A 19,179-nucleotide genomic window follows, 5' to 3' on the forward strand; every position below is an offset into this window, starting at 1 on the left:
AGCCAAGGCAGCTTGTGCCTTAAGAATCTGCCAGCCTATTTATCACTCAGGGTGAGAATCTGTTAATTCATATCTTATCTACCTAGTATGTTAAGTTCAGTTTGTGGTTTTGTTTATTTACTAGGTAATCTGCTTTGATCTGTTTGTGATCACTTATAATCACTTAAAATCTATCCTTTTGTAGTTGATAAACTTATTTTATCTTTTAATCCAAACCAGTGTGCATTTGACTAAGGTGTCTGGGGAAAATCTCAGCTTGGTTACCCAAGTGTGCATGGTCCTTTTCACACTGAAGGAGAGGCGGACCAGGTGTTAATATACTGGTCAGCTTTGACCAGGGCAGGACGGTACTGCTTTGGAGTCCCAAGCTGGGAGGCTGGTGGTTAGAGAACCTGCAAGTGACTGCAGCTGGTTGTGTCCCTACCTGTGTGAATGCTGGTGAAAATGTAAGCCTGGAGGGCTTTGCAATTTGTCACCAGCAGCACAGTGTGAGGAGGAGCCCAGGCTGGTGGGTCAGAGGGCTCAGTGGTATCCTAGTTCCAGGTGGCACCCTGGGGGGAACCCATCACACCCTGTGATGTCCACAGATTATGCATAGGTTCAAGGGTCCATGCAGGGCAGAAATGCTGTATCCATCAATTCCCATGGTTGAGCTTGCAGAAGTCAACCAGTAATATGCACCCTCATTAGTAACTCCTTGCCTTGGAACTCATTCCAGCTGGAGATCTGTGTCTGACCAACTTTTAGAGCAAAATACAAAGTGCATCTTTGATCAGGCTTGTAGGGTTAGAAACCCATTATTAGTTTGATTCCTGGGTGGTGAGCTTCAAAAATCTTACCCTGTTAGGCAAAATGGTTCAGTAGCTTGCGGTCCACCTGCAAATTTACTTGCATGACTGGGGTCTCAAAAGCGGCTGGTGCTTCAGAGGAAAACTTTGTGTAGCTGCACTGAAGTCAATAAGTATTGCACAGATGCAAGAGCCTGTCCACATGGATGCGCCAGGACCTTAGAATTTTGTGTATCCTCAATTTGTTCACACAACTCCTTATGATGGCTGAGAGAGTGTGGACCTCTTCAATATAAAAATGTTATTAGAGCTTATGTTAAAATTATATAATACACAGATTAAGAAAGTATCAGAGGGGTAGCCGTGTTAGTCTGGATCTGTAAAAGTAGCAAAGAGTTCTGTGGCACCTTATAGACTAATGGACGTATTGGAGCATGAGCTTTCGTGGGTGAATACCCACTTCGTCGGATGCATGTAGTGGAAATTTCCAGAGGCAGGGATAAATATGCAAGCAAGAGTGAGTCAGGCTAGAGATAAGGTTAGTTCAATCAGAGAGGATGAGGCCCTCTTCTAGCAGTTGAGGTGTGAACACCAAGCGAGGAGAAACTGCTTCTGTAGTTGGCTAGCCATTCACAGTCTTTGTTTAATCCTGAGTGTGTATACATCTGGGTATAGTGCTTAATTTGTCCAAAAGTACAAAATTTGGTTTGAAAGTCAGAAGATACATATACAACAAGGAGTCTGGTGGCACCTTAAAGACTAACAGATTTTGTTGTTGAGGTTGATGGATTTCCACTTCATACGGCTAAATTTAGTGCCTTGCATGGTGAGCTACCCCCTGATACTTAAGATACATATAGTACATAATCTGCAGTATCCCAAATTAAGGTCAATAAATTCAGCAATACAGTTAAAGGATTAGCATCTAAATATTTGGGTACATCACTCATAGAAGATTATGCTTGTGGAAAGCAAATATAGCAATGAGTGAAGATTGTCCTTCACTAATTGAGAATTTAGGATAGGTTGTCCCTTAGAAAATACAAACCATCAGGGAAGTATTTCAGTTACTTTCCTGACTTTGCTGCTCTACAACAAAAAGAGAGGACGCTAGGTTGTCTGTTAACGGAGTATGCCCAAGCCTGCCACATACATAAAATTAATCTAAACCATACCTAGGGCAAACCTCTCTTTCATAGAGTGGGGTTTTTGTAGTTCCTGAACATATGGTATTCACTTTAATACATTAATGAATATAGTGAGCTACAGTATTGTTGGAGCCAAATCTTAATCTTCTAACCTAAGTGCGCTTAAAACCAATCACAACATTGCATGAATGTAATTTACAAATATTGATTTCCAGGGTATTTTTTAAAGAAAAGAATGAGTTTTGATTGATGACACTTTCAGAAGATCCATATACTACTGAAGTTATTTGAATACAAGATTTAAAAATCAAATAAATGCACTAAAAGCACTTGATTGTGCAGATATTCATCTGGCACACTTTTGGGGGGCTATATAGGTAATAGCAACAAAAAATAACTACAGCTCTCGTGCAGTTAATTTTGCAAGGAAATTAAAGTGTACATGCTGAGTGTGCTATTTTCACTGGTTTATAGCTTATTTCTCAACTGATTACATTCACACTTGTGGAGAAAGGGAAGATTTGGGACAAGTGCCTGAGGACTACTTGTTGTACCAAGCTGGAACTTTTAAAGTAAAAACATTAGTTATTCTTGTGCATGAAAGCACTCAAACAATTTGTAATAGCTCAAACAAGCACTATTATTTTTAATTAGGTAACTGACAAAAATGAAAAAAATGTTTCTTCCTCAAACAACACCCTCCCAAAGCTAAGCAAAATGACACACTTCAGGGATGAGAATATGCATAAGACATTTCAGCCCAAAGAGAAGTTTTCCATAAAGTTTTTTAAGAAACTGAAAAAAGGGGCTTGAAATGAAAATTAGCACTGCAGCTCTACTACAACATAGAGAGCCCGACTATGAGAAGAAGGTTAAGGCCAAACAACAACTCAGTTTACACCAGTAAAAGTTTTCTTTGAGCAGGTCTGAAATATAGTGATTGAAGTCTGCCTTCTTGCTGCCCCTGAGGAAAGAGCAGGACATACAGTTCCGGGAACTACTACCACAGAGAGACTCTAAGTAGAAAAATGAAAGGAGAAATGGTGTCTCCCCTCTGACCACATATAAAGTGGTGCAATTTACCCTTAGTTCAGGATCATCCAGGAAAGCTTCCAGAACTGATGTAACAGTAGGAGGCCCTTTCAACTGAAATACATACCACCACCACACCACCCCCATTTCCGCTCCTGGTGCTAACCCTAGCGAACACGGTAAGCACATATCTCTGAAGGAAATGAAGATCATCAAACTGAAAGATCCAGAGCAATTTTTAGGGAGCAGCTCTCCACAGGGTTTTTATTCATGGCACAAAAACCACATCTGTGTGTCACAGCGCAGGATGCTGCAGGACATCACTGTTGAAATAGGGGGAAAGGGCAGCAACCTGTACCAACACGGCACTAGACAACAAAAAAAGGGAGCGGAGTGGTCACCTCCCCACTCTGCTGCACCCCTAAGTCCATCAACCACAACCCCACCTACCCCTGACACTTACCCACATCTCCTACTCCTACCCACCACCCCGACACCATTTCTCCCACACGGGTCCCATCTCATCCTCCCTTCCCACCAGCTACCCCCAACTACGTGTTCCCTCCACCAGGGCCCCCATCTCATCCCCCCTAGGTACCCCCGACACCCTTCCCCCCACCGGGGCCCAAAGCTCATCTCCCCACCCCCTCCCCCCCCCCCCACCAGGGCCCCCATCTCTTCCCTGCTCCCCTCAGCTCCCGCCAGCTCCGTGTTCCCCCCACCAGAGCCCCCATCTCACCCCGACACTCTCCCCTCCAGCAATGCCCCCATCGGCCCCCAACGATATGCGCCTCACCAGTATCCCCCGGCCGGCTCCTCCCTGGCAGCCCCCGCCCCCGCCAGGCCCCGCGTACCTGCGCCGAGGAGAGCGGGCCCCGGGGGCGCAGCGGGGGCCTGGCTGACCGGGATGAAGGGCACAGTGAAATTGAACTCGGTAGCCGAGGAGGAGAAGAGCAGGTTGGTGCCGCTAGCGGAACCAGGCCCGGGCGGTTTCGTGGCGGCCATAGCTGCGGCTCTTCCACGTCTCCTCCCCGGGCAGCGGGAGCAGCCGGCCCGGCCCTTTCCGCCCGTAGCGCTGCCCGGCTCCAAGATGGCGGCGCCGGGACCCGCCCGCGCCTCACGCCGCAGCGTCAGGGGGAGAGGGGCGGGGCCGAGCCGGCCGCCGCCATTGCCGCCGCGGGAGGCAGCCTCGGCCGGAAGTTCGGGACCCATCTCCGGGAGCGGGCGAGCGCGTGGCTACGGCGGGGCGCAGGGCCCCATCTCCGGGAGCGGCAGGTCTGGGGAGTCCCGCCTCGCGCCTGCCCCCGCCCGCCTCGTCCGCAAGATGCCGTGTGTGGCCGACTGGCTGAACAGCCCCCTCAGCATCGTGCAGGGCATCTTCGGTGAGAGCCGGGCGCGGCGCCGCGGCTGCCGGGGGAAGATACAGCGGGGCGGGTCAGGGCTGGGCTCGGGGGAGGGGGCGCTGCATAATAGGGCGGCTGTGGGGAGGGGAATCAGTGGGTGAGCGCCGGGCCGGGGAGGTGGGCCCCGAGGGGGGCCATGGTCACCAGGGGGAGCGGCAGTGTGGGGCGAGCTGCGGGGATTGGGGCGACTCTGCCCGCTTGGCGGGGCTCGGGGCGGTCTGTCGGCGCGCGGAAGGAGTCGAGTAACCCAGCAAGGCAGGGCAGGGGCCAAGCCGGCTGCAGCGATGGGTGTTTCTGGTGCAAGACCGAGTCTGGAAGCGGTTACAACACTGAGGTGTAGAATCGTGGTGAGGAGTGTTTGGGGCCTTAAAATAACCAGAAATAGAGAAGTTGGGCAAGGGGTATGTTGGGGAACGGGTGTTAAAAGTGCCGGGCTAGGATTGTTGTGTGGGAGAGTTGCTGTCTGTCACTAAAGGGCTGTCAGGCAGCCGAGACAGCCTGCGTGAGACCGATTTCCAAAACGTCTCCTAACACAGCAAAATTATTTTCTCGCCAAAGACTTTAAATACTACTTTCAGTGAAGGAGTCTCCTTCCTAATGAGAGACCTGACAGGGCAAGACATGCACATTCACTTGTGCCCAAGATGTGAATACACCATTACTTACAACAGTTTGATCCTTTTGCATTAATAATCCCACTTTGCAACAATTCCTCCTCTCACAAAAAAGTTTCAAACTTACTCTGAAAAGATGCATTTGGAATGCAGTTTCTTCATGTTTGTCTTGAATGAAACCTTTATAATGTTGAAAAAAGTATCACAAGGGTAAGAAGCGATTGCTGAAGTTCCTGAATCTGAGTCTGTTGTAATACTTCCCAAATTCTACCGTGGGCTCATCTCGTGGGGAAGGAGGAGGGATGCCTTTACCATACAGGAAAATAGGGCTATGCAATATAAAACTTTGCTGAAGAAGCAACTCAGGAAATCATTGGACACTAGGAGATATTTAGAGTGTGTACCAAGGTGAGGAGTGAGGGCAGCTAGAAGCAAAAAGGAATAATGAAGGCAGCTGAGGTGGCCTAGAAATGATCTAATTTAATTAACCTTCCTAATGAGGTGCATGTACATCGTGTATAATCTGGGACCCTGTCTACACTGGACTCCAATTTAAGAAGTTATGCTTGTAATTATGTCCCAGCTAAGAAGGTATGTGTAACAGTTGAGTGAGCTAGTATGGACAGAGCCAAAGCATGTTAGGTGTTTCTTAAAATGTATTCTTGTCTAGAATTATAAACATTGTTCTAATAAGCTCTAGCACCAGCCAATCAGTGTTAGAAACTGCATTTTGAAAAATGATACTTAAGCTCTGTTTGATGTCCAGCACTGCAAAGACCTTAAAATGAGGCAAAATTCCTATGAGGTTATATCCCCCTGCTGGTATCAGGTATATAGTTCTCAACTACCAGTACCACTACTTAAGGACGTACCAATGAAACTCTTGATTTTAACCAAAACATAATTCCTGATTTCTTAATGACTGGAATAGGAGCTTGTGCAGAAATAAACACTTCCCAAAAGTATGATCATGCATGCACAGTAAGTAGAAAGGGTAACAGATAATCCCCCATCTCTTCCCAATGGTCTCTAGTGTATTTGAAATCCATCTGTGCTTTTCCCCACCTTCACAGTGGCTATATTTTCCTTATCTCTCTGTTAAGGTTGTAACAGAAAGATAAGAGGAGACAAATGGCATCAAGGTTGTTATAATATACATTTGTGTAGGGTTAAAGTCCCATTAAAAATCAGTTCACATCAGCAGATTCAAAATGAGTGTCAGATTGCTCATAGTGCTGTCAGAGTGCTGAATAAAAGTCCAGTGTACTGTACTATTGCTATTATTAATGCAGTTTGTTTTCTAGCTCAAAATGGTCCAAGTCCTGACTGGGAGAAGAAAGTAACTGAATACTTTACAGAGAAGCTAAAAGAAAATAATGCAACTAACTGGGTAAAATTAATTGAATTATTTGGAGTTTTTTTTTTTCCATCTTTACAACTCCTGCCTTCTTGTTCCTCTATTATAGTGACTTACTGCTTTTTGGCAAGTGTGTCCTTTAGAAATGCATTCGTGGAACTTGCTCATACTTATTTGAAAGGGACACTGTTGAGATTCTAGGCCAAAAAATTGGTTTATATTAAAGTTATTTAAATGTGAAAAACTGGTACACAAAGCAAAATATGTAAGGGTCTGATCCCAAGTGTGCTGAAGTCAATGGAAGTGATTTCAGTGCACTTTGAATCAGGACCTAAACTGCTGAATGCCACCTAAATGTGCTCCATTAGGTGGCAGTAGCTGACAAATGCTATCCTCTGTTGTATTTGTATAGGTATTAAAATCTGCCCTGACTACTTGTAAATTGGAGATACGTTTTTGTACTCCAAATGTTTGTGGTTTCCTGCAACATAGCATCTGATCATGATCTGGTTACTGCAATACTTGACACTTGAACTGATTGGAGAACCAGCTGTTATGACCACTGCCTTTCAGTTTGGTTAGGTAAAAAAATAATTCACACCTCCCACTAACTGCAGCCTCTTGTGCCATCCAAATTCCTACGCTGTATTTGGAAATCTGATTACTACATTCTCCTCATCTGCAAATGTAAGGTGCAATACAACTTGATTCCTCATAGTATGGTTCTACTCTGAAAGGTGACTAAAATCAATACTACTCCTATATTTATTGGCCCTCAGGAACTTTCAGGTCAAATCTGCCCACTTGAATGATAGAAAAGATACTTTTCCCAGCCTGGAATCTGAAAATAGTTACTTTACTGTCTTATGCATCAAAGGATTTTGCAATTCGAAGTTAGTGAACAATTTTCTTGATAATACACAAGAAGGAATAGAATTCTTTCTCTCTCTTTGTCTATGTTGGTCCAGTAGAGTGAATATAGTAAAAGGATTAAAAGTAGTAAAACCTTATTTGCTTATTTTAAAGCAAGCAGGTCTGATTCCAAATAAACACCAGGCTTGATGTTTAGTACCATGTTTTACATGGTAACTTTTCTGATTATAACCATATTTTCCCCAATCTGGCAATCCATCCAAGACCCGATTTTTTTCAAAATCAAATAGACTTCCCGTATAGCTTGTGCTGCTGTCATTCAAATCATGTGGAATTTGGTTTGCCTGGACAACCCATATTCTTCTCTTTCCCATTGTCATGTCCTCCCATATGGAAAAGCCTCCCTTACCTTAAAGGAACCCTGTGTTTTGGCTGCCTTTTCTTGGCCATTTGGAATTGTGGATGTTTTGATGATTAGACGTGTTGTATGCAGTATCTTACTTGTTTTTGCAGTGACATGGCTGTATTCCCTTCATGTTTCCCATTACTCAGAGTTGTGCTTTTCCCCTATGAAAATGAATAAAAATAAAGATTTTTTGTAAAAAACCCTCTGCGTGATAGGTGCATCCCGCAGTATGTGAAACTTTATACTTGTGTTGCTTTAAAAAAAAAAAAAAGGGGGGGGGGGCAGCCAGACCTGGTGAGATTGGAAAAAAGTCACTGCCTCATGGCATGGGGTGGCCCTGGAGTGTTTCTACTTCAGCTTACCTCTTTTCAGGGCTCCTCAATAATTTTACTAAGGCTTTCTTGCGGCCAATAACTCTTACCAGGCTAGCTTCTTATCATGAACACGTCCAAAATCAAGTCCTCAAAGTCCAAAAGTTAAGTCAGCATATTGAAAGTTCATATATTAAAGTTTATGTATTCATCCGTTCCCATACTTCATCAATCCACTCCCAGGTCTTTCTACCTGAAGTCTTCCCTGCTTTGGCAGGCCACTCCCGGCCCTACCTAGCTGGAGTCTTTTCTCCCTTGGTGTGTCAGGGTCTCCTGCAGAATTCTTCTGCTCTCTGCATCCCTCAGCCTCTGCTCTCCTCCTGGTCTCTTGCTACTGAGGCTGCTTTCTTGTCTATCCCATAGCCTGGTTGGGTCACATGAGCTTCATTTTCCCAACCTAGGGAGGAGAGTTAGCTGTGTCACAGGTAGGGGAGAGACCCATCTCCTTCTAAAGGGCCAGCCTCCGGGTGACAGTGACTTTTTACTATTTTAATTTTCTTATTAAATAAAATTAATAAAGTCTGATGCTTTAGAGGAGCTTCTACAAAGGATAGGTGATTGAAGATAGTGCAGGGATGGAATTAGTGTTATTCCTGAGGGCATTCTGTGCCAAAAAAATTAAAAATACTGCACACCATATTTTAAAATTCTGCAAAATTTTGGAAATTTTATTTGTCAAATAAATGTGGCGGCTCCAGCATGGCATTGGGGAGCACAGGCCACTGTCTGCACAGGGGTGGGAGATCACTGCAGCTTCCTCCTACACCCCCTCTCCCCCTGGGACACGGACTCAGCGGTGAGGCTGCACCCAACCCTGACACAGCACAAGGACCAGGCCTGCCCCAGAAACACCCCAGGGCCCTGCCCCTCCCTGTCAAGTGCACCAGGTCTGAGAAGGCAGGATCCAAGTGTGGAGGGGCTTAGTGTGGAGGGATCCAGGTGTGGAGGGGATATGGATGCCCAGAGGCTTGTTGAGGGGGTTCTGGGTACAATGGTAAAGGGACTGCATGTGGGTCCGGGTGAAGGTGGTTGGGGTTCAGTGGGGGTGGGGGTCTGTGTGAGTGTGGGGATAGAGCTTGGCAGAGGGGTCTGGGTGTGGGAGGCTCAGTTGGAGGTCTAGATGCTGGGGGAGTGGGGCTCATTGGGGGTGTTCTGAGTGCAGAGGGGTAAGGCTCAATGGGAGGGACTGGATATGACGGGGTCTGGATGCCCAGGGGTTGGGCGGTTGGGGGAGCAGCTCCCTGTACAGTGATCCCTCCCCCTGCAGCAGAGGAGCGACAGGCGCAAGAAGCAGGGTGGGGAGAGTTTGCCAAGATTCCTGCAATTGAGGGAGAGATCTTGGGGTGGATCTGACCCGGCCCCGGATGTCTTGCAGGGGAAGGGGAAGTCCTGTCCTCTCCAACCTAGCCACGACTAGCAGCTGAGCCCAGCGCAGGGTAGGAGCCACTAGCCGTGTCTTCCCAGTCTCGCCCTCTGCCCCACAGTGATTTACCTTTCTATCTGCTTCCCTGAGCACCAAAACATACTGCTGGGGAGGGTCGCATCACTGCTCTTGTGGCTTCCCTTTGCTTCCCCATCAGAAAGTCATTTTTCTGCAGGGAAGCAAAGAAATCTGCAAGGGACATAAATTCTGCTCATGCGCAGTGGCGCAGAATTCCCCCAGGAGTAATAGTGTCAAGTGTGTCAAAAAGGGACATCAGTTGAAAGTGAAATCTGGTTCAAGAAACACTATCAACTTGAATTTTTTTATTTTAATTCAACAATTTAAAAAAATGTTTTCTGATAAAATGCCCTTTAAACAGCATGTCTCTAAAATTCTGTAAAGTATTTCTACAGTGTTTTTCCTACGCCCCTGTTAAAGGTCCAAGAGCAGCACTACTAAAAATAGGCCCTCCTCCAATCCTTCCTTCCTTGTTCAGCTTCACTTTCAACTTTGCTCTTTCCCAGGCTTTGATGTAACAGCAGCAGGGTATAAGTGTAACTGACCCTCACCAAATCTGTGAAACTAATTATACACAAAGCTGTCAAATGGCCAACGTAAACAAACTGGAACAACATACAGAAATATGTTTTCTCTAATCTTTGAATTACAATAATCTCAACTGTTACCTGTAACAACAGTAGGTACAAAAATTTCAGATGGAAATGTGATTTACACAGTTGGGTTAGGACAGATGAGCAAAAGATTACGTCTCATAACTACCTGGTGAGCAGACCAGAGTGCTTAATCTTGCTCACACTAATGAAGTGATTGAGGTGAATAATGGGTGCTGGATGATCTGAGGATAATAACTAAAATATGGGATGATATCTCTACATTATCTGATTTCCTTCATGGTGCTTATGAGTATTTTATATATCGTATTTAAAATAAGGTCTAATATTAATTTAGTGTGTGTTTGTACTTTTTAAAGGTACCATCATTGAATGATGTCCCCCTACATTACCTGAAGCCCAACAGTTTAGTGAAATTCCGCTGCATGGTTCAAGATATGTTTGATCCTGAATTTTACATGGGAGTCTACGAAACAATTGACCCAAATACTAAAACACGTGTAAGTAAAATACTGATGAACTGTTAGGGTAAATGTTTGGGGTGAACTAACTTTTCTTCATTCATGTCTTTACCCTTCACTGTTTACTGAACTGAACCTCTTGAGTATTCAAAGGCTGCTCAACATAAGTTCAGTTTCAACAGACTCAAGTGGCAGTAGGGACATAACATTTTACTATATTTTTAGTTCTGATCTGTCACAAGTAGAGAAAATTGTGGAAATTATAACAAGTGTTTTGTGGGATCTGTGGGAATTGAAATGAATCCCTTCTCTGTTTAAATTCTGCAGACAGTAAAGTTTGCATAGTTATATTATTGGAAGGACTTTAGCCTAATGATTTAGTTTCTATTATCAATAGTAATTCAAGATTTTGAAAGAGAGAGAATTATCATATTGCTTTTTTTGGCAGGTTTTGCATTTTGGTAAATTCAGAGATGTAGCAGAATGTGGGGTAAGTTGTGCACATGCTGTACAATGTAAGAACTAGCACTTAATTTAGTATATTAAATTTGAGTTTTTCATTCGCTCTTCTCCTCCTCCTCCATATGATGACCTCTAAGAAAATATGCAATGAGCCTTAAAATTAATTAAAATAAATCAGTTGATTTCCTTTTCCTTGCCAACAAGGTATCATCTCTGCCACTTTCAGTGTATTATTTTTAGAGAACAATGTGGACAAGACTTGTACCTACCTCTTTGTCCTTCCCTTCTCTGCTTCCATTTTTCTGTCTTTAAAATTGTGGAAACCAGGAATGTTATAAAGATTGCTTGTCTGGAAAATGCAGTTAATATGAAAAGTATTGTATAAGTGCAGTATTAATAATTTTTTCAACCCTTCAGCTCAATTCCTGGAAATATACAGCTCTTGGGATTCAAAGTGAATTCCAGGTTTGGGGAGCATTCCTTGTTGCTCATAGGTCTTGAGCCATCTCCATGCCACTTAAAATTAGTTTTGTGTACAGATGTTAGTTGTGGCCAAGAATTAAATTTTGGCCAGTAATCCCGTCAAGAAGTTAAGGCACTGGCAAAGCATGTTCCCTAAATGAATATACTCTTAGAACATTGATAGAGAAGTCAGTTTAGTTTTTTTTAAATAGAACAACTTTATTAGTACTAGAATTGCAATCTCTGTTACAAAGCATTGAAAAAAATTTGAGACTTACATTTTGTAAAGTAGAATGGATCTGAATTTGCAGCTATAAGCAGCTTCTTCAGACTTAAGCTACTCTTACTGTTGAGGCACACAAGTGTGGTAGAGATACTCCTGGGGGAATTCTGCGACACTGCACATGAGCAGAATTTATGTCCTCTGCAGGTTTTTTCTTTGCTTCCCTGCAGAAAAATGACTTTCTGATGGGGAAGCAAAGGGAAGCCACAAGAGCAGTCATGCGACCCTCCCCAGCAGTATGTTTCAGGTGCTCAGGGAAGCAGACAGAGAGGTAAATCACTGTGGGGCAGAGGGGGAGACTGGGAAAACTCACCTTGTGGCTCCTTCCCTGCGCCGGGCTCAGCTGCTAGTTGTGACTAGGCTCAGGAGGACAAGACTTCTTCTTCCCCTGCACGATATCCGGGGCCGGGTCAGACCCTCCACCAGTTGCAGGAATCTCTGCAATCTCCCCCCCGCCCTGCTTCCTGCACCCATCGCTCCTCCACTGCAGGGGGAAGGATCTCTGTACAGGGAGCTGCTCCCCCATTCGCCCAACCCCTGTGCTTCCAGACCCCGTCATACCCACTCCCTCCCACTGAGCCTCACTCCGCCGCACTCAGAACCCCCCTGACGAGCCCCACTCCCCCAGCATCTATACCTCCCACTGAGCCTTCCAACCCCCCCACCACCCCGCTGAGCTCTATCCCCACCCACACGCAAACCCCCACCCCCGCTGAACTCCAACCACCTTCACCTGGACACCCTTGCAGAGTCCCATTACCATTGCACCCAGAATCTCCCAACAAGCCTCTGTACATCCAGATCCCCTCTGCACCCGGATCTCCCACTGAGCCGCCTGCACACAGATTGCCCCACACAGAATTCTCTCAACCCACATCTGGATCCCTCCACACTTGGATCCTGCCGTGCTGAGCCTGCCTGATGCACCTGGCATGGAGGGACAGGACTCTGGCGTGTTTCTGGGGCAGGCCCCGTCCTTGTGCTGTGTCAGGGTTGGGTGGAGCCTCACTGCTGAGTCCAGGGGGAGGGAAGCTTCAGTGATTTCCCACCTCTGTGCTCCCCAATGCCATGCTGGAGCCTCCACATTTATTTGACAAAATTTGGAGAATTTTGAAGAATTTTTAATTTTTTGGCGCAGAATGCCCTCCGGAGTATAGAGAGTAACCAACTAATAATCACTCTTGCGATACGTTCTTGAATAAGAATGATTTTTAAAAATGTGAGTTTTTCGACATTGTTCATGCAATTGCATTGAGATTGCATTTGAGACCAAAGAATAAACCATTAAATTGTTGACCCATAGTAAGGGAATCCTTTAAAGAATGGTTTCAGAGTAGCAGCCGTGTTAGTCTGTATCCGCAAAAAGAACAGGAGTACTTGTGGCACCTTAGAGACTAACAAATTTATTAGAGCATAAGCTTTCGTGGACTACAGCCCACTTCTTCGGATGCATCTTTAAAGAATGATTATTACTTCTGCCCACAGGGGTTAAAGTGGCTGAAAGCACCAAAAAATTTCCATTCATTTATTGAAAGAATGGAATAAATCATATCCCACTAAACTCCATGCAAAAATTGTAGAAGAATACCATTTTCTTATGGCACCAAAATTATGGTCTGGAAGATCAAACAAAATGTGGAAAACTTGTATGGAGTGCAGTTTAAAATTACCACTGGATTGTGTTTAGGTTTTCATAGTCTTAATTTTTGTGATTTAGATAGTAAATTGTCTAATTAGGAAGCTACTTCTTATAACTCATTATGGCTAAGTACATAATTCTACTGACAAAGTAAGGTAATGACTTAAAAACAAACATGTTCAATGTTAAAAACGTGAACCTCATGATTTATTATTCATATCCTAGCCTCAGCAGGAAATTGATTTAAACTCATCACAAATGGTCACTTCGGAGAGACAGACCTTCTACTGTGTGCCAGTGCCTGGAGAGTCAGCGTGGGTGAAAGAAATATCCTTTGTTCAAGCTTGAAATATGTTAATTATGAAAAATGTATTTAAAATACCTTGTACTGTGAGGGAATGAGGGGGTAATTCCTTAACTTAGATATGCCTCATCAAAGGACAGCACCATAGTACAATTTGCACACCTATTGTAATAGTGTCTTATCCAACAAGATAGCCAGGCTAATAATATTTGAATAATGCTACTTGTGCTGGTTGATTTTTTTTTTTTTTTCAAATTAGTATGATGATGTCCTTAATGCTTAATCTTACGCATATATTAGTGCAAGTCAGGCTCGAGTTAGCCCTTCAACATCCTACACTCCAAGTCGCCACAAGAGGAGTTATGAGGAAGATGAAGATATGGAGCTGCATCCATCTAAACAGAAAGAGCAGCATATGGGTAACATTTGATATATTGATTATTGGTCATTTCATTACCATTCTGAACTATTTATGTATCAGGGTGAGTCAGTAGTGTTATCCCAGTCTTGATCACTATGCTGGTTGAACTGTGAATGGAAACAAATGGGAAAACCAGCAGTTTAACTTGTAAATTAGCCCAGGATAAATGTTGCATGTATAACATACGATTTGTTTTCTACTGCTTTACAAAATGCTAGTGTATTTGTTTGCTGCAGTAGTGCTGTAGCTGCTGTGTGAATGGCTCCAGGCACTGAATTTAATTTCCAGCTCTGTCACAAACTTCCTGTGTGACCTTCAGAAAGTCACCTCATCTCAGTATCTCTATTCCCTATCCATAGAAAGGGGATAAAACAGACAATGGAATTGTCAGTTTAAATTGCAAACTCTTTGGGGGTAGGGATTGTCTCTTATTACATGTAGCACTCAGCAAAATGGGGCCTAAATATCAGTTGGGTCTGCTTTAATACGAACAATAATTTAGGTCTCAAGAACTATCCCACCTTGCCTCTCTATCTCCAGTGACAGCCTCCCCGCCCGTTCCCCCCCCCCCCAGCTTTTTAAAGGAATATAATTGACTTGCAGTACGTGTAACTGTCTTTTGCCCTCCGAAGTTGGAAGGGAAAATGAGGAATACCAGGCATTTGTAGTCCTCTGAAAAAAGACCTAAAATCCTTTGACTTTCTGAAAGGATGGTATTTCCAAAACTGGCAAATGTTAGCATGAGGCAAGTCAGGTGTGTGTGCACATCCTGCGCATTCACAAACTGATGAGAAAGTTGCCTGCCCTAGTTAATGTATTGTTTTGAGCAGGAGGAGGTTAGTTTAAAAATAAGTCCTTCATGGGCTTTATAAAAGTACTGCAGAAGCTGTTAATTAAAGTTTTGTTTGGTGTTATATTTCAGTCAGTTGAACTGTCAGATTTTAAGGTTTTAAATATTTTTCTAATAGTTTACAGTTTAAAATACACCTTTTTCTTGTATCTGTATTAGATTTCAAAGTAAATACTCATATTGTTTTACCTTCATATGTAGCCTAAAGCAGCAATTCTCAAAACTTCATTGCACCATGACCCGCTTCTGACAACAAAAATTACTATATGACCCCAGGAGGGGTGACCAAAGCCCAAGCCCCCCATGCCCCGGGCAGGGGGAAGGGAGGTACAAAGCTGCCCCAGGGCTTCTACCTTGGGCAGGGGGCATGTAATCTTAGCCCTCTTGCCCAGGGCTGAAGCCCTTGGGCTTCGGCTTGGGCCCCGGGCAGTGGGACTCAGGCTTCAGCTTGGGCCCCTGCAAGTCTAACACCAGCCTTGGTGACCCCATTAAAATGGGATCGCGACCACTTTGGGGTCCCAATCCACAGTTTGAGAACTCCTGGCCTAAAGTAAGCAGTTACAGAATGGCATTTTATCTTTGCATTAGAAAATCAAATCTAAAGAGATTCTTAAGAGATAAAGTGTATTTTTTCTGTTTAACTTGTTTTTAAACACAAGATGCAGAATTTCCACAGTTCTACACAAATGATAGGTTGACTTGCAGATGACAGTGTGATGCTTAAAGATAAATTGAGTCAAGACAAACCTCCTTGGCTATATTTAGGTCTCCAAGATCAACAGATTTTCATGCCTAAAATCCTACATATTTCTCATGGTGTTAATTTTTGGTGATAGACATATAAATATTTTATTTCTGTGAGGGACAATAAAGTAATAGTTGGTAGAAACCACTGCTTTGTTGTTCTTCCAGGATCCCTTTTTAATTCAGCATGCTTCTGTATTGCTTTCTGAAGGAAGGAAATTTGTTTGGATTTGCTGTTATGCTTAAGTAAACTGTAGAAGGCTGTCATTCCTTTATGTTGCAGGGAATATAGGTGATATCCATGGATGTGGCGAGCCAAAGCGATTAGAAACTGAAGCTTCTGCAGGACATCAGCTAATCTCCCCAAACTGCTCCCCTCCACTTGATCTAAACTTTCCACTGCCGGGAGAGAAGGGTCCTGCATGTCTCGTAAAGGTAACCAGACTATGGAGATGATGACCAAAATATGATTGCCTCACTGAGGAGATAGATTAGGGGTGGGAGAGAGAATCCTGAACCCGGAGCAGTTACAGTAAAACCTATATTATCTTGAATGTGTCCTCAAATAACAGCTCTCCTGTTTTCCTCTTCACTGCCCATGGGGGATATTAGAATTGCTAACATCAGTGCTAGTAGGTGTTAAAGCATATATATTCATAGCTGTACTTGGCAAAAAGGGTTCTGTCAGTTCAAGACACCCAAGTGTAAGGATGATGTTGGCTCATGGACTCTTGAGTAAGTTGAAGATGTGCTCTTCTAGCGGAAAAAGGTGTGATGAAGCAAGAGGGAAACAATGCAATGTTTGTTTTCACTTCATATTTGAAATAGTTTCCTGTTGATTAATACCTAATGCTGACTAGGAAACTGAAAGCAAGGAAAACTCATCTATTCTGTTTCTATATTTAATATCCCATTCTTCAGCAATCTTCTTCTACATTTAGAATTTCATCCTTTAATGAACAAGTGTAGAATATGGTTGTTTACCACTTTGGCAGAAGAAGGCAGATAATGTAAATCCTACAAAAGTAGCAAGTAATTTTTCCAATCTCAGCTTCTTAAAAACTTATTTGGACAGCCTCCCAGTACAGAATCTCTTTAATCTACAGTTGTCTACTGAGATTTCTGCTATTGTCTGATGAATGACAATCCATGCTGTCCTTGTTCTTGCAGTACATCATTCTGTTCTGTCTGCCTCCTTGTTTTATCATGCTGTCTCTGTGGCAGGTCTATGAGAGATGGGATAATTTCAAAGTCAACGATACTCTTGAGGTGTATGGCATTTTGTCTGTGGATCCTGTGCTCAGCTTAGTGAACAATGAAGACAGGTAAGGCTTAGGCTGTGATTCTGATCTGCAGGGATTTATGAAGTTAAAAAGCAAAATGTGTTTGAATGCTTGTGCCCTAAAAATTAAGAAAGTGTCTAACCATTTGACTGAGCATTATTCTAAAAATGCTTTTTGCCTAAATCAAAGGTAATGCTTGTGAAAGGTACTGGATTGACAGCCCTGGCAGTTGAAGTCCTTTGTCCACAGAACAGGTACCGCATGAGCAATGGCTGTACATATTTCCCAGACTGCCCCAGTATCAAACAGAGGTATCAAGTGTTAGTGCTGGAACAAATTTATAAAGAGGACAGGACCAAGAGATTTGAAGAAATTTCAGAATGATGTGTGAGAGTTAATGACACATTACAATTGGCTTCTATAACAAAGGACAGCAAAAGTACCTATTTTTTTTTTCCAAGTGCTGGATAATTCTTGGGATTAGATTAGAGAAATTTACTTCAGGACCAGGTAAATTGGTTGGAAAAAATTAAAAATAGTTATAGACTATCTATAAAAGTATAGCAAAAGAGAGATTGTCCTGTAGACAGGCAGTGAAAATGATTGGTGGCATGGAAAGTCTTCCATATGAGAATATGAAATAATTAGGACTGTTTACTTTACAGAGGAAATAAATAGGGGCATGATAGATGTATACAAAATACTGAATGGTGTAAAGAAGTAGTATCAGATGTTCTTATTTACCTTCTCCGAATACAAGAACAAGGGGACCTCCAATTAAATTAAAACAGGTTCAAAACTGATAAAGGAAAATACTTTCTTTTAATGTAATGCACCATTAATCTGTACATATTACTGCCAGATTAGGTAGGTAGAGAGACCAAGAGGTTAGTAAAATCTAAAAAATTGATTAGACATCTAAAAATAGAAGGCATATAAAGCCTGGTATCATGGTGCAAGCCAACCACTAACTGATGAGATTTAGGAGGAAATTTCCCTAAAGGACATGTCATTTTATGATTGTCCACTTGGGTTCCTAGTGCCTTTCTCTGAATTATACTGTATTAGCCAATTTTGGAGATAAAATATCTTATTCCTGGGGGAATTCTGTGCCAAAAAAATTAAAATCCTGTGCACAATGTTATAAAATTCTGCAAAATTTTACATATACAACGCTACCTCGATATAACGTGGTAAAGCAGTGCTTGGGACGGTGGGGCTGCACACTCTGGTGGATCAAAGCAAGTTCAATATAATGTGGTTTTACCTATAATGCGGTAAGATTTTTTTGGCTCCCAAGGACAGCGTTATATCAAGGTAGAGGTGTCAAAATAACACAATATAATTATGTCCCTTTCAACTATTTTTGATAATTTATTTCAAAATACCTGTCAGCAAGTATGTCTGTAACAACACACAAGATTCAGGAAATGTTTTTTGACAAATAGATTCCGTACTAAGCCTATTAATACAGAAATTTGAGTAATAATTTAAACGACAATACTGAAACAAATTTCTGCACCCCTCAGAAGCAGCCCAAAAGCTTGGGGAAGTCTGGGGTAATGGAGGAGCTGAGGGAGAGGGAAGGAGCCTGGGAGTGAACCTTGCAGGTTGTTGGATGTGGATGGAAGAGGCATGGAACAGTTATTTTGAGGGAGAGGGAAAGGTGGGGAGGGATTGTTAGGGATTTGGGGAGCCTCCCCCATGTCACCTTTGGATGATCCTTAGCCCCTCCCATTCATTCAAGCACATGTGCCCCAATGAGTCCCTTCAGTCCCACTCCCCATTCAGCCAGGCATATCTGCACATGTCCCCATGTGGCCTGTACCCCCACTCCCTTGTTACCATGTGACCCTGCATCTCCCCTCCCCCTGTATCCTGCATCCCTCATTCTCCATTCAGCCAGGCATAGCTGTCCCTATCCGCATTTGTCCTGCACCCCCACTCACCCCTTCTCCCTCCACTCCCATTCAACCCCTGGTTCAGTGTTGTCATGCCACTAGTTCCTGTGCCTCCGCCGCAGTCTGTCCCCCCATTAGCCCTTCTGAACCCCAGTCTGACACACACACACCCCAGCAGTCCCATGTACCCCGCTCTGTCCATTCCCCCCATATCCCATGCTTCCTCACCTGGCAACAAAGCAGGGTGCTGTGAGGAAGGCATCCTCTTTCCCTTTCCCTCTCCCTCTCTGCGGCTGCTGCTCTGGCCTGTGAGCCAGCTGCC

The 19,179-nt window shown here is 43.6% G+C and overlaps 2 protein-coding genes across 3 annotated transcripts in view; one reads left to right on the forward strand and one right to left on the reverse strand.

Moving 5' to 3' along the window:
* The window catches only part of SEC23IP (SEC23 interacting protein), a 48,183-nt gene extending 44,156 nt beyond the window's left edge, over nt 1-4,027 (reverse strand). The window contains exon 1 of the mRNA XM_034775687.1: nt 3,823-4,027. Coding sequence (XP_034631578.1) covers nt 3,823-3,973 — 151 coding nt within the window. The 5' untranslated portion in view covers nt 3,974-4,027. The remainder of the gene's footprint in view (nt 1-3,822) is intronic.
* Nucleotides 4,028-4,115: 88 nt separating this feature from the next.
* MCMBP (minichromosome maintenance complex binding protein) overlaps nt 4,116-19,179 on the forward strand; it is a 32,790-nt gene continuing 17,726 nt past the window's right edge. The window contains exons 1-8 of one of the 2 annotated variants that reach the window (XM_034776337.1): nt 4,116-4,350; nt 6,278-6,375; nt 10,407-10,547; nt 10,957-10,998; nt 13,580-13,681; nt 13,948-14,077; nt 15,957-16,108; nt 16,898-16,998. In XM_034776337.1, the coding sequence (XP_034632228.1) occupies nt 4,293-4,350; nt 6,278-6,375; nt 10,407-10,547; nt 10,957-10,998; nt 13,580-13,681; nt 13,948-14,077; nt 15,957-16,108; nt 16,898-16,998 (824 nt within the window). In that variant the 5' untranslated portion in view covers nt 4,116-4,292. The remainder of the gene's footprint in view (nt 4,351-6,277; nt 6,376-10,406; nt 10,548-10,956; nt 10,999-13,579; nt 13,682-13,947; nt 14,078-15,956; nt 16,109-16,897; nt 16,999-19,179) is intronic. The other variant, XM_034776338.1, reaches the window with a different exon arrangement.

Source organism: Trachemys scripta, chromosome 7 (genome assembly GCF_013100865.1).
Source record: "Trachemys scripta elegans isolate TJP31775 chromosome 7, CAS_Tse_1.0, whole genome shotgun sequence".
Lineage (NCBI taxonomy): Eukaryota > Metazoa > Chordata > Testudines > Emydidae > Trachemys > Trachemys scripta.